We start from the raw sequence: 15,634 nt of genomic DNA, 5'->3' as shown, positions 1-15,634 counted from the left end.
CCATAAGAGGGGCAGAGCTTGGCCTTCTGGGGGTCTGGGCAGATTCTAGGCCCCTAGCAACTAAAAGCAGGGTATCCAGGGGAACAACCTTATATTCAGGGCGTGCAGCAATGATTCCCTTGCGTATAGAGTCTTTAACACCTTGGACAAACGCACCTGACAGCATTTGTGAATGAATCTTGTCAGTAAGATCAAACCCCAAATCTGTAAACATTTGATACAGTCTTGCATGAAACCTTTCCACTGATTCTCCTTTATCTTGAATAACATCAGTAAGGCCAGCAGCCTGATCTGCAAGTTTGTCCTTAGCCCATTCTCTTAATTGGGTGCAAAAGGTTACCCCGGAGGGGTAATCAACATCACTGGAAAGCAGATCTGTACTGAGGTGACGGGCCATGCTTGGCCAATATGCATCCCCTGCTTTAATAGCACAAATGCTGAGTAGATCACGCCATGCGGCGGAATAAGTCTTTTGAATTTGAACTATCCCTCGGTAAAAGGGCATAGGCTGCTTTTCTGGGTCAGGGAGTGATTTCATTAGAGCACTAGCTTGAGTGGGGTTGAAAGCAACATACTTAGGAGGGGCCCGTTCTCCCCGACCCTTGTGGCCGAAGGGGTCATCGATAGAACGATGAGCTGAGGCTCCCGCAGCAACCTCCGATGAGACATGGGATACCCTGTCCTCCTCTTCGTCATCGAATTCTATGATATTGGCTCTCTTACGTGGTGCAGGGCCCGCGTGAGGTGAAAGGATCGGGGGATGGGAAAGAGCCCCAGATGCAGGGGTGGCTAGCGAGTCATAACCTGGAGACAGGTAGTCACCGGGGATTACCGGCATCAGGGCTGAACTGGCGGCCGCCATATTGGAGGCAGGAAAAGGAGTTGCATTAGGATTAAGGGAAGAAGTGGCGGCCATGTTTGATATGGGCACTTCCGGGGCAGACTGAGCCGGACTGGGCATGACCGGAACCTGGGGAGTGGCTTGGGGAAAGGGAGGGTAACCGGGGTAGGGCAGGGCCATGGGATATGGGAAGGTGTAGGGCCAGGCAGGGGAGGGCAGAAGAGTAGGGTGGGTAGGTACATTTAAGGAGGTAGGGTATTGGACTGGGGTGGAGCCGGTTATGGGAGGAGACAGGACGGGATTGGTAGGGATGGGTGCAGAAGGAGGAGTCGGAGCAAGGGAGGGAGGGGTAGTTAGTTGGGCGGTTGCTGACGGGAGGGGATTAGCTACGGAGAGGGATTGCAGGGAGGAAATGGCAGATGAAATGTTAGGATTAGGCATGGAAGGTAGCGTGGGGATGGATGAGGATGATGGGACTGTTAGAGAAGGGGAAGGGGTAAAGAAAGATCCGTCAGAATTCAGGACCGGGCAGACAGGAGAGGTGATGGGATGGGATTCGGGAGGATTGGGAGTGGGGAACATAGTCAGCTGGCTATCACCTACTGCTGACTGAACCTTGGGGATAGACATCCCCTGGGCGCCATTTTGGGGCGCTGGCTGAGGGTAAACCCCAGCAACACAATTCTTATGATACACAAACAATTTCACACCTTTGTGATTTATCTCTTCCTCAACCCAACCTTCTAACTGAATAGCCTTCGCTACTCTGTACCATGCTTCAGCAGTCTTTAATAAATCATTATCTGTAAGCTTGCCTTTCATTTCTGCCAGTAACTTGCGCCAACTTTCTGGTTGCAATCTTCCACATGTCGGTACAGCAATTTTACATACTTTTGCAATCTTTTCAACACCTTTAACCATCTCCTCACCCTCTCTGTTTTCTACCAAATCACATGCTAACCAGCCCTTACTGGGCTTACCTAAATCCTGTCCCATAGTCCCTTTACCCCTATACCAGCGTCCTAGATATAGAGAGAGAGAGAGAAAACTGAACAGGAACGTCTACAATGCTCGACTGCCACCCGAGAACCGTGGGACTTTCTCAGGTGCGTCTTCCCAAAACGTAGACTAGTCACTGAATCCGCCTACCCGGGGTGGTAGACACGGATTGGAGCGAGGTGAGAAGTGTGTGACCAATCACTTCTCTTTTAAGAGAAATGGGAGTGGATAGTATAATAATATAGAAAGTGTAGAAAAGATGAAAGGCAAGGAAAAATCCTTAGAGACAGACACCGGAGTTCATGAGACTCCTATTAAACAAACAAGACCGCAATACAGTTGAAATACAGTGCATGCATCACAGTTCAAATGAAATCAACAGTAATTCCTTTCCTTTACTCGTGTGCTTACTCCAAAGTCACCTCCCTCAATCCCGTAGTATCTTACTACCAACGGCCAAGGATAACAGCTAACACCGGTCCGAAATCCATATGCCTCCCTTGTCACAGCAGCCCAGTAATAGTGTCTGCGCTACCCTCACCCTTGTAGTGCCCCTATAAAAACCCACTTTATAAGTCTCACTACTCCGTGGTGATGAAGACAGCAATGCCTGCCCGAATTCACACACCACAAAATAAAAATTGGAATGGCTCCAGCTCAGCGCTCAAAGCTGGAGGGTACCACCACTCTGCAAGCAGAGTAACGTGCACAGAGAAGCTAGCAAGGCTATCAAAGTGACACAAGAAGGATCCCCAGGAAATTATGAGTCTACACAATCTCCACAGATCCAACACTCCTCTTTTTCCCTACAGCCCCAGCCACGAGGCTCCTAAAAGAGTTAAACAGGAAAAGATGACCCCCAGGAACACATCCACAGGTCAAACCCCCCTTTTTCCCTACAACCACAGCACCGTGGTTCCTAAAAGGGGTAAAACAGGCAACAGAAGACCCAGGCAAATCCCCACAGGTCCACCCCCCTTTATCCCAAAAGGGGTAAAATACAAACAGATAGACAGATATACTGAAGACCCAGGCAAATCCCCTCAGGTCCACCCCCCTTTATCCCAAAAAGGGGAAAACAAGCAAACAGACACTCAGCCCGGGCACCTGAGCTAAAATAGGCCAATACAAACACACCCAGGCAACAGATAGACTAAAATGCAGGTAAACAAGTGAGTAACGAGACACCGGGCAAGATATTACCTGTCTTTGATGTCCTCCCGGGAAGCAGTCACAGACACGTGGACGGGTCAATCAAAGGGGCCGGAACATACCGGTGGCTCTGCAGAAGTCTCTACCGTGTACCTGGAGGTGATCAGTCTCCTTTCCTTCCCCCTGGATTCCTCCGTCCACCCTTGTCTTCCTTAGGACGGCTCACCGGCCGGACATAGCCCGATGCCCCACGTTGGGCGCCAAGTTGTTATGGTACTTTTTAGCAGTAAACCAAAATGTTTAAATGTCTATCTGTTCCTGTCCAAATTAATAAAATTGAATTGCGTATATACGCTGAAGTAATTAAGTCTGACACACAAGGTTCAGGTTAAAATAACTTCGAGAAAATTTATTGGCAAGTGATTAAAAAGCGGGCGCGCAGGCCCTTTTAAGAGGCATTTTACGTCATCATTGATTATTAGAATATCAGCAAATAAACATCATTAATTGGATTAATTGTTAAGTGTCGGGATTAGTGTCCTCCTATCAATATTATGAATTGGCTCAAAAACTAAGTGGTTAGTCCCGTGCCCACCCTCCAAGAGGTGGGATTGTTCTGGACACGGGTGGGGACAAGGGGGTCTTGAGCGTCATTTTACACGGTCGGTGATCTCAGGCCTCGTGGCCAGGTGCAAGGTCTCTTATGAATAGAACATTTCATTACTACTGTGTTCTCATGGCCTTCAAATTATACTATGTTGCAAGTTTAAGGAAAAGTCAGCAATTCCTGTGTTAATCATGTCTTTATAGAAAATACAGTCTTTGTCTATTGTATTAGATGTGCTGGGAAATTCTGTCATGTAAGGTAGTTTTAAAATGAACAAGTTAGGTTATGAGGACAAAATGGAGGATTGAAGAAGTCAGGTTAGGAGGACAAAATGGAGGATTGTCACAGTATAAAGTTAAAATGGAGTTAGTGCAATAATTCAATACAAGTACAATAAAGATTTTTAATAATCCCACATCAAGGGAATACCCTAACCTCCAATAAACTCTGACAATGACCTCACCATGGTCAGCAGTTTCCACCAGAATCTTAACAACAGCACATATCAGTAGGGGTGGTCCACACAGAAACCCACTGTCACTCATTGTAGCGTGGCAGACTGTGATAGCAGCAGATGATCTACATTTTCAGTCTGTCAGTGCAGACTAAGTGAGAGGCAGGAATATGACTTAATGTCGTACCCTGCCTCTTTGACAGATTGTTTTTTTACTCTATAGCTGTATTCCTGATTCTATTCCTGTCGTGTGTCTGAATTTAAAGGGACATGCTTCACTTTGAGACATCTGTCTCATTGAAAGGGTTTAGCTTTGAGTGACACAGTTGCCTCACACTGATTTTTTTTTTTTTTTTATATTTACCCGTTTCTTCTTTCATAGGCTTTCTACTGCCACTCTAGGGGGGACAATGTTCTAACCCATGTTCTATCCCAAGTATGCTGGAAAAGTGAATCTTTTCACCTACCTTCTGTGTTTCTCTGCATACTTACCTCCCCCTCAACAGATCCAGGACAGCAACTAGCCTACTTTGTGGGTGGCAGCCTTCTCTCTTGCACTGCCCCTGTTTAGGAAGCCACCGATCACTTTCCAGCCCCCCAAGCAAGAGAACAGCCTCTAGATGTTTCTCTTGCAGAGGGACATAGACGTAGAGTCTGTGCAGATAGTCTGAATGATGGGAGGAGTGTGATTTTTGATAGAGGTTTTGAACAACATTATAAAGTTGGTAGAAACCTAGTTAGCATAATGTAAAGATAGAATAATGAGAGAATTTGAATTGTCTAAAGTACAAAGTACCATGACCAGCAGCCTTTAAACCCCTACATGAAGTAAGTGGTTATGATGAAATACACAGGGGGTAGGATGTGCAGGAGATGCACACCAGGATGCGAGGGGGCTGGAGATGGGTAGTAGTGGGGGTTGAGAGACACCGGAGGTAAGGGGAGGTGTAGGAGGCACACGAGTAGACAAAGGTCTGGATAGATATACAAGTTGGTAAGAGGCTGGATAGGCACAGTGAGTGTGAAGGGGGAGCGATGTGAAGGGGTGATGAGACTCGAGGTATAAAAGTGGGAGGGAGGGGAGTTTCAGAGACCTAAGGGCATGAGGGGTCCAAAAAGGAGACAAAAAAAAAATAGTTCTAGACAATATCTCCTTGTGTGCCATATACCCAAAGTATCAGTGTATCAGGGTAGTCAAGGTAGAGGAAGTGCTCCTCTTGAGCACCTATCCATAAATAAAAAAAAAAAATGTATAGATGGAATATTTCCTGCCTTTGGGAAAACCTAGATCTATTGTCCTGATTTTCTCTTCTGGGTTGGGACACAGTATACAGTTTACTAGATTAAATTCCTGACATTTTTACATAATTCACTTTTTAAGAAATAACATAGATTTTGATTCAATATTTGTCTTTTATTTTTTTCTTTGTTATTTAAGGTTTGACCTACAAGAATCTTAATCGGCTTGAGGAATCCCTGGACTGTTTTCTTAAACTTCATGCAATCCTTAGAAACAGTGCACAGGTTCTCAGTCAAATTGCAAGATTGTATCCTTCCTAAAATGAAGCATTGTGGATATATATCGGGTATTTCATACAAAAGCTATACCATCAGTGTATATTTAATTGATGATCTAAAGATGGCAAACTATTATACAAATTCTTCAGGTAGCCTGGACAAGCTTTCCAGGAGGTGTAGAGCCTCCTTCATTGACTTCAGGCAATTTCCAGCACGGCTTCTTCAGGGTCCAATGGATACATTCATTTTATACATGTTGAAGTTTAATTATTTTTTCTTAATTTAAAGAAGTTTGTACTATTTGTTCTTTTGCAGAATATCTGGCCTTTAGTCTAGATATTTCTGCAATGTATGTCCTCTCTATCTTACTTCCTTAACTCTGCTTCGCAAGGTATGAAATGCTTGAAGACCCTGTTCAGGCAATTGATTGGCTTACACAACTTCTCAGCATTGTTCCAACTGATGCTTATGCTCAAGCAAAACTCGGAGAGTTGTACGATACTGAAGGGGACAAGCCACAAGCTTTCCATCACTACAGCGAGGTAAAGAAACATTTTGAAGTTGTGCAAAACCTGTTGATTTTACTCCTTGATTGCTTCTTGATTGTACGTTAGGAGAAAATGAAAGTGGTCAATCTTAACTGCTTAATGCCAGGGTCAATTCCCATTCTTTTTATCGTTAATCCCTTTCAATTCAGTGGATTTAAGAATAACCGCAAAGAATGTGGGATTTTTGTTTTCTTTTTCTATTGAATGTATCATTCCTCAAATATTTTACTAGAATGATCGGACACATCACAGTTTCCGTCATGCTGGCCTCTTACTTCTGAAGCTGTGTCCTATAAATGAGCTTGAACGTGGTAAATTATATATTGCATTGCATGAGGAACTGTTAAGAAACTATTTACCCCTCACCAGCTTTGTCATAGCTGCCATAACGCTGCATTTGCAAGAAAGACACATCGGTTACACATTGACAGCATACACTCCAAAACTGGATCTTTATGGTCACCTTAAAGTCAACATAACAATCCTAGAGTGCAGATGGTTTTAGAATTATGAAATTAAATAAACTCGAGAAGATAGCTAGCTCCAAACCAATGGAGCTAGCTATCTTCTCTAGTTTATTAATTCCATTGTTCATTCCCTAGGGTTATGCCCTTAACTACCTCTGTAACCCATTAGATACCCCTTGTTTAGACCTTTCTAACCTGGGGTTTCTGTTCTGTATATGGTTTTAGAATTGGGCGATACATGGAAGAAAAAGGTTTTGTTTTTTTTAGCGCTAACCCTCTTAGATCTCAGATAAGCAGAACTTTTTTCAAACATGAACGTACTGTTCAACGGGTGTTTTATTCATTAAACAAAGAACGGACGACTAAGTCAAAAAATTTAGGCTGAAGTCATTAAGTTGAAAAGTCTGCAGATTTTTTTTTCTAAAATTCATCACAACTCCTTGCAGATGTATTATCTAGAATAAACTGACAAAGTAACTGTAAAGTGTGGGCCAAAATAGAAAGGGTTATTCAGTAAAGTGTGAATTCTTGGGAATGTTCAAATTATAGCCTGAAATCACTGAGCTGAAAACTTATCCGAAATGTTTCTAGTCCGTCTATTTTGGGCTAAAATGTCAAATTCACTCTGAATTTCCAACAATTTTCACTTTAGTGATCTACCCCCGAGAGTTTAAAAAAAAAAAAAAAAACTTCCAAAATCTCCAACTGTACTTTCTTTATATTTTTCAGTTTTCTTTTAAAAGTTCTCCTTTTTTCGCTGTTCAGTAAATAAGCCTCTTTGCAATTTAATTTTTAAGCCTTAAAGAAGAACTGTTACCACTTGTGATTTTAACACTGTTCAAAAACTGTTGTTTAACAATGCTTAATTTTCCTCTATATTACGTTCCATTCTGTACTGGAACCGGGTGCCTCCCTGACGGAATTAATTATACGCTCTGTTTTTTTTGCACTTGTTGGTCAGTATAGAGTTAGTAGAGAGAGGGGATAAGAATAAAAACATTTCCTTTCAGACCCCCTTATCAGATTGTGTCCTTGCTGTGCCTGAACTGTGATTGAATTTAATAAATCGTAAATTTACACTGAAAAGAAAATTCACTATTGTAGAAAAAAGTAGGTTAACACAAGTTGTGGGCTATGTTTTTTAATGTTAAACATGAAAATGGTAGCCCTTTAGTATATAGAATTCAGAAGGTGTATTAAAATAAGCAATTAGGCAGAATATGCATTATACACACTGCAGGGCAACTCTTTTCGTGTGTTTTCATAAATATGAGAAACTTATGTGTCCCTGTAAACATGGTGGATCTGGTCACTGTATCCTGCAGTCTCACTGCATCCTCTATAAACCTCCGTGTCGGAGTCTCTCGCATGCGCATGCTAAAGATGACTACCAGGAACACGATGGCAGCATGAGGGACCCAGTAGCCTCTAGACACACAGCGGCTAATTATGCAAAGTCTCCAGACGGTGGACAAAACTGCTTTAATCTTTTTTTTATCATGATCCAATTCAGAGAAGGCAAAGTCATGTCAAACTTTGCAAATGAAGAGAAGAACTAAAAACAGTGTTTAATGTCTCCTCTTCTCTGCACACTTTCTCTATGCTTAGGCCCAGGTTCAAAGCAAATCTTATTACAGTGACTGACAAAGTGCCAAGATGGAGGCACTCATTTGCAGGGTAGATTTCTACACTACATTTACATTTTTCAGACTTTGCTTATACATGGTTGTTAAATAACTGGATACAAAAACATTAGATTGAAATTCCTTGCAATTACCCTTCCCCTTTAAGCATACTGTGTAAGAACTGGACCTTATATTTAAATGTTAACACAACATGTCTTTCACTAAGTTTGCATGCACACGTTCACAGACCATCTCACATCTGGCAAACATTGGCTTCATTCATGTGACAAATTGCTGCCTGCCAAAGATTTAACCTCATAAATGCTTATATTGCACGACATATTGCCAATTCAGAGGGTTAAGTATTATGCTACATTTTTTTTCTTTTCTTTTCTTTGTTTTTTGTTTTTTAGTCTTACCGGTTTTTCCCTTCAAACATTGAAGTAATTGAGTGGCTTGGAGCCTATTACATCGACACACAGTTTTGTGAAAAAGCCATTCAGTATTTTGAGAGAGCCGCTCTTATTCAGTAAGTCACACACAATGTTGTCTTTGAACGCTTCTTTGATGCGGATATCGGTATGAATGTTTTCTGTCCGAGTCCATTTCTAACGCAGCGAGATGATGTTGCATAAAATCTTCTTGTCCCTATATTATGATGATCATTTGTGGTTGGTTTGAACATAAGATTTTAATTTAGACGTTTTAGTATCTGAAAGTAACACTGATTTACTGAAATGGACCAGTGCCTTTTTTTACCAATAAATATATAAATTTTTTACCATACTTATTGTTCCTGCTCTCCTTTTGGTTTCCGGATCTTTGAATTCTATGCACCCAGTGGATCCAGCTGTAACCCCCCTACAGGGGTAGGTGGTGGTATTTTGAATGTGCATTCTTTATCTACATCTTGTGAGTGTATCTGATAGCGTGTCTTATAGTTCATGTCTGTTATGGTCTTCACTATGTATTGCTAATCTTTTATAGGTATAAGACAGCGTTTTCCCATTATCTTTGTACACATTCATTCATAAGATTTTTTACACCAACCCATTATGATTATCTGCCTTGCGGACAAGGTTTATTGGTTATTAATATTGTGTATACAAACTAAAAACATTGACTTATTGACACATTTCAAAGCTTTTAAAATATGTTAATTAACTAAACCGCTCTTCCCCTCATACTCTTCTGGAAAACCGTTTATATTTTTGAGGTAAAATGTGTAACCTTTTCGCAACTGAAAGTGGCCATTTAATGCTGAGGGCTGTTTGTGGTAATCAGGAGTCTGTGTGCATTCTCAAGTGGGGATTTATGGCAATAAAGGTAAATCCATGCAGTTCCCTTGTGGATGCAGATAATGTTTTGTTTGTGCTGAGATTGTGTTATGTATCTGCTCTTAATGTGGATTAGTGGCACTTTAGAAATAAGGATAGTCTCTGTTATATTAAAACCGGTGTTTTATTAAAGCTGCACTGGTTTAAAAAAAAAAAAAAAAATACTTAAATCATTTCAGCTTTAAAGGAATACTATCGGGTCAGGAATACAAACATGTACTCCTGACCCTATAGTATTAAAAACACGTGTTGGATCCCTGGCCGCCCCTTGCCCCCTTCAAAAGCTTTTTCCAGCGCCCTGTGGGTCCGCCGGCACTGGCCCCTCACCCGATCCGCCTCCTTGGCTTATATAATCAGATTTGATTATCTCTGACAATCACAATGCTTTCCCATAGGAAAGCATTGGATAAGCTGAGATTGTCAATTCTGATTATCTCAGCCAAAGTGTTATACATTACAATGCTTTCCTTTGGGTTTTCCAATGTGTAGTGTGAGGACATCCAACGTCGGTTAGACGACCAAAAGTCGCCTAACAACCAGGTAGTCCCTCTAATGGCTGTCTGGTAGTCCCTCTTAATGAGCTGAAGTGATCTGGGTGCCTTTGGTGTCCCTTTAAGCTGTAGTTGTTCAGGTGACTTTAGTGGGCCTTTAAGGCCTGAATAGCCTAACTAAAAGTATAACGAACAACTTTTTCCAGTTCCAAGATTATCGATAATATTGCACTGTGCCGTTTCTCTTCAAATTATTTAATAAAACTTTAAACATTGAATAAAATAGTAAGGGACTTCTCGAGTGCCATATTTATGAATGTAAAACAGTGGTAAATTTAGGTTAAATGGTGGAAGTGGTTCCATATGTGATAATTTGCCCCAGAATTATTCTAGTTTGTCTTGATTAATGTAACCTCTTTGCAAGATATTAAGATATTTTACACATTTCTTAAAATTAATATCTCTGAAACACATTCTAGAAAATTAAAATGAATGAATTAAAATGGATACTTTTTTATTAGCTTTTTGAATAAAAGCTCTCCAGACACCATCTATAATCTGTAGTGTTTCCCTTTTGCCTTTGGAAGACAACTGTCTATAATGCCATCACATTATGTCACATTTAAATCTTAAATCCCCCTTTTCTTTGCCAACGACGACACCTCACAGGCACATAGATGCCACAAATGTATGCTACTACTTTGTCATTGGCATCGACCGTAACCTCCTGTATAGATACCCAACATGCATGTATGTTATTGGTTTTAACATTCTTGTATTACACAATGTTTTCCTGTATCTTCACTGTTTTCTGCATACAACTAAAAAAATTTTTCCATAAATAAAGAATTTTTTAAAAAAATCTTACCCCTAAGCCTAATCAGTAATTTAACAAGGGTTTATTTAGTGGATTATTTAATAAAAATAAATATAAATTACATTTATGAACAGCAAAATGGAAAGAATGTAGATGTGTTCATTTTTTTTATTTTCCTTTTATGCATGGCACCTTTAGTTTGCAGTAATCCAAGTGAAGACAGTCTATTAAAACCCAGTGCTTTTATTACCCTGCGTATCGGGTTAAACATTTAGAGGCAGAAGGTAACCCCCAGACACTGTCTACCAGATCCATAGAATATATTAATTTGTCAAAACCATATGGAAAATATATTCAGCTGTCTATGCCGCCATGGATTATAGCCAGGAAACAGTCCATAAAAATAAATTAATGCTCCATAACTACATGTGGTGCTGGAAAAAACTAAAGAAAGGATTGTATGTATAGCTGGTATCCCACACCTGTCTGAAGGACATCATTTTATGCCATTAGGCAGTTCTGGTCTTTCTCTGTTTTAGTAACAAATATAGGGGACACGTTGATAACCTATCTCATCATAATTTATATTCTGCATTACATAAGGTAATTAAAAAAAGAAGGCCTGCACCTAGGTGGGGTAGATAATTTGACTAGTCATGTGATAGCGAGAAATTGAATTAAACAAATCTGAAATTGATTATATCAGCTTTAAACTGTAAAAGATTAAGAGGTTAAATATTCATTTTCTGTTTCTGGATTGTGTGTTTTTATGTTGGATTGCCATGCCCATGGTATTTTATTGTCTTTTCGCAGGCCCACTCAAGTGAAATGGCAGCTGATGGTAGCCAGCTGTTATAGAAGAAGTGGTATGCATTTCCCTTTTCATTTTCACATTTTGTATTCCACTCATACACAATTACGGTACTTGGGATTCTTTTCCCAAACCCAACCAATCCTATGTATCCACACCCTCCTTTATGGTGCCCCGTACTAGGACAGACCATGTAACAAGCATGCCCAATTCTAGTTGTATAACCCTGCAACCACGTTACCTTCCTGGCCTCCATATATCTGCTTCTTTGCAGTCATTTCCCTTGTTATATCCTTCTGTACCCATGTCTAAGTGTCATTCCATGTCCCCTGGAGCTGTGCCCCTCTGATCCAGGGCCCAATCCTTGCTTTTCCCAAACCTTAACCCTTTGTTACAATGTTCCATGTTCCCTTACAGCCTTGTTCCATTCATGTACGTCACTATCAAGGGCAGTCTATTGTGAGGAGGCCACCCATGACAGAGATGGCAAAGTACAAGTATTGGGCGGGGGTTGGCTGCCACCCCTGTAACTGTGCCTTAGATTAGGCTATTCCAAAATACACTGCAGCACAAGCAAACTGTTTGTTAATATATATATATATATATTTATGTGTGTGTGTGTCATTTAGTCATGTCTGTGTTAATTCTTTATTTTAATACAATATTTACCCTCTAAGCATTGCCCAGGATGTACCTTTTTAAAAGTCCATCTGAATTGTAGGTGTGAATCATGAGTGGTTGCTCACTTGTAGATTTACCCAATATCCAGACACATTTCAATGCTATTCACAATTCAAGTAAAAACATTGTGTGTTTTCTGGGTTTGTATGTTTTTTTTCTATTAATTATGAATATACAAGTTTTGAAGGACATAAACCATAGCAGTCCGGTTTCTCACATGCCCATCCACGGTATTTCGCTGAACCATAACCCAGTAAAATCAGCATGACTTTTCACTCTAGTTATCCAATCCAGTTTGGAAGTTAATTTTTTATATTGATAACGCCCACCAGATGTTCTGCAGGAATCTTCCCAATTCTCCTTTGGTTTTCTTTCCCCTCCATGTTTTTTTCAACATATGCTGTGTTTTGCTCATTAAGTAAAGCCTGATGTAAACAATGAGACTATTCGGGCTTACAAGCATACAAAAGCCAAATGTGATGTTACACATATATATTTTAGACAAACATACTTTAACGTCACACTTTCATCACAATATGATGCCGGACACGTCTATTAAACATCAAGAAATATCTGCAGCATGTGCTTACGGACAGGCAAATATAGGTGTCCTTTGAAAAAATGTTGTTTAATTAAATATCCAAACTCATCTGTGATATAATTGTTCCAAGTCTGAAATGTAATCAATGCAACTAGTTACTGGAATACGAAAGAGAACTTTCAGATATAGTACAAATCAATGGCTTTCAACAAAGTTTGTCTGTGAACCTGTTCTGTGAGTTTGTTCTGAACACCAAATACTCAACTTGGCATGGAATGGAGCAAGTCCGTGACCAGGAAATTTGTCCAGTTGCCAGAATTTTATTAAAATACTTAGAACTCATGTGCCATTAGTTGTCACAAATAGGGTTAAAGGGTCACTTTAACCGCATTAAGTCATGTTTTTTTTACACCCTTTACACCCTCACTGCATGTGGCTTGCACAGCCTTCCTAAACACTTCCTGAAAATAAACCTAGATATTTTAGGTTCCTATAATGCACAGTCTGTTTAATCTAGAATCTCGTATCTCCTGTTAATAGCCTGTTGGACCCAGCAGGAGCCTAATGTGTGTGTTTAAAGTTCAATTTACAGAGCAGGAGGAAAAACTTCTAAAGCAAGTAAACATATGATTGAAATTGAAACCATTTTGTTTTCATGTGTGAGTCACAGCCAGGGAAGGTGTGACTAGGGCTACATAAACAGAAACAAAGTGATTTAACTCCTACGTGGCAGAGAATTGTTCAGTGAGATTACAGGGGCATGATCTACACACTGAAACTGCTTTATTAAGCTAAAGTTGTTTTGATGCCTATAGTGTCCCTTTAAGAAATGAGAGAACCTTCCAATGTAGGATCTTTTCATGAATTGCAAAATCTATTGATCTACATCAGCCTTAGCGAGAACAATGTAAATACATGCATTTTACGGTGAATGAAATTAGATTAAAGCACATTTTCAGCAATTTTGTAAAACTCTAACATACATTTTCGAATTCCCGTTCCAATTTTGATATCTTTTTCAGGCAGTTATCAGAAAGCACTTGATACATATAAAGAGATTCACAGGAAGTTTCCAGATAATGTAGAGTGTAAGTAACCAATAATTATGATGTATTATCATAAAGGGTGTTTGCTGAATTCACATATGGGTGTTCTCAATTCCTTGTTTTCAGGCTTGCGATTTCTGGTCCGTCTCTGCACTGATATTGGACTAAAAGAAGTGCAGGAATATGCAACCAAACTTAAGAAAGCCGAAAAAATGAAAGAAATAAGGGAACAGGTAATTTTATTAGCATTGGATTTACTTCTAATGCATTATTTTCTTGGATACCTCAATCACTCTTTAAAACATAAGATAAAGTAGGGACTACTTTGTCTGTCTTATGTATTTTTACTGCGCTTGACAATTGTCACAAAGAGTGGAGCTTAAGGCAAGCTTCAGCTTTTGTTAGCTTGACAAAGAAAATGGAGCTTGTCTTAAGCTCTGCCATTTTGTCACAATTGTCAAGAGTATGAAAAATATGTAAGACAAACTAGCCCCTTCTTAGTCTTATGTTTTAAAGAGAAATAAATCAGAAAAGAAAAAACGATTTCTGAAAGAGGAAGAGAGTCGAAAACAATAGGAGAAATGTAAGATTGAGTTGACCGAGACATTTTAAGACAGAAAAGGCAAGAAAAATAAAATAGCATAAGTCTGGATAAGACCAAATGTATTAATTATTGAGCGATCTAGTGTAATACAGCTCTCATTGTTTACATTCAGATTTGTTAAAAAAAAATTTCCTTTGTGTAACATGAATATCTAATGTTGGGATTGCTATCAAGTAACCTTCCTCAGAATTATAACATTTGATGACAGTAACTTGTTTAGATAGTTTGACATATTTTTATGCGTGTGTTCTAGATAATGCTTCGGTTTAGATTTATTTTTTGTATGTTTATTTTGGTGTGCTCTCAATAGCTGCTGCATTGGACATATATAGCATTGTTCCTGTTGGTTCCCAGTTGCAAACTGAAGTATGCATCATAGAAAATGTAGTTCACAAACCCACTGGAAGCCAAAGTTATGCATCAATGGGCTATATCCTCACTGCAGAGGTAGCAATGCCCACTTTAAACACAGCTACGCTCTGGTGAAATCTTGAGCTCCTAGGTCCATATTACCACTGGCATAGTTACATAGCTGAAAAGAGATTTGCATCCATCAAGTTAAGCCTTCCTCACATTTATTTTTTGCTGTTGATCCAACAGAAGGCAAAAAAACACAGTTTGAAGCACTTCCAATTTTGCAACAAGCTAGGAAAAAAATTCCTTCTTGACCCCAGAATGGCAGTCAGATTTATCCTTGGATCAAGCAGTTATTACCCTACATTGAAAGATTATATCCTTAAATAGTCTGTTTTTGCAAGTATGCATCTAGTTGAGGTTTGAACATATGTATGGACTCTGATAAAACCACTTCTTCAGGCAGAGAATTGCACATCCTTATTATTCTTACAGTAAAAAAACCTTTCCTTTGCTTTAGACGAAATCTTCTTTCTTCCAGTCTAAACGCATGACCTCGTGTCCTATGTAAAGTCTGGTTTGTGAATAGATTTCCACACAATGGTTTGTATTGGCCCCAAATATATTTGTATAATGTTATCATATCCCCTCTCAGGCGACGTTTTTCTAAACTAAATAGGCTAAAAACCTCTTACACATTACAGGAATATCAGGCAATGATAAATCGGGCAAACCGAGATC

The 15,634-nt window shown here is 39.8% G+C and overlaps 1 protein-coding gene across 2 annotated transcripts in view; it reads left to right on the top strand.

Moving 5' to 3' along the window:
* The window catches only part of IFT88 (intraflagellar transport 88), an 87,154-nt gene that overhangs the window by 52,624 nt on the left and 18,896 nt on the right, over nt 1–15,634 (top strand). For both annotated transcript variants that reach the window (XM_063444902.1, XM_063444901.1), the window contains exons 18-23: nt 5,492–5,600; nt 5,963–6,113; nt 8,625–8,740; nt 11,670–11,722; nt 13,912–13,977; nt 14,062–14,168. In XM_063444902.1, coding sequence (XP_063300972.1) covers nt 5,492–5,600; nt 5,963–6,113; nt 8,625–8,740; nt 11,670–11,722; nt 13,912–13,977; nt 14,062–14,168 — 602 coding nt within the window. The remainder of the gene's footprint in view (nt 1–5,491; nt 5,601–5,962; nt 6,114–8,624; nt 8,741–11,669; nt 11,723–13,911; nt 13,978–14,061; nt 14,169–15,634) is intronic.

The sequence above is a fragment of the Pelobates fuscus genome, chromosome 1 (genome assembly GCF_036172605.1).
Source record: "Pelobates fuscus isolate aPelFus1 chromosome 1, aPelFus1.pri, whole genome shotgun sequence".
Classification (NCBI taxonomy): domain Eukaryota; kingdom Metazoa; phylum Chordata; class Amphibia; order Anura; family Pelobatidae; genus Pelobates; species Pelobates fuscus.
The sequence above is the reverse complement of the archived record's forward strand: the minus strand, read 5'-3'. Positions and strand labels throughout refer to the sequence as shown.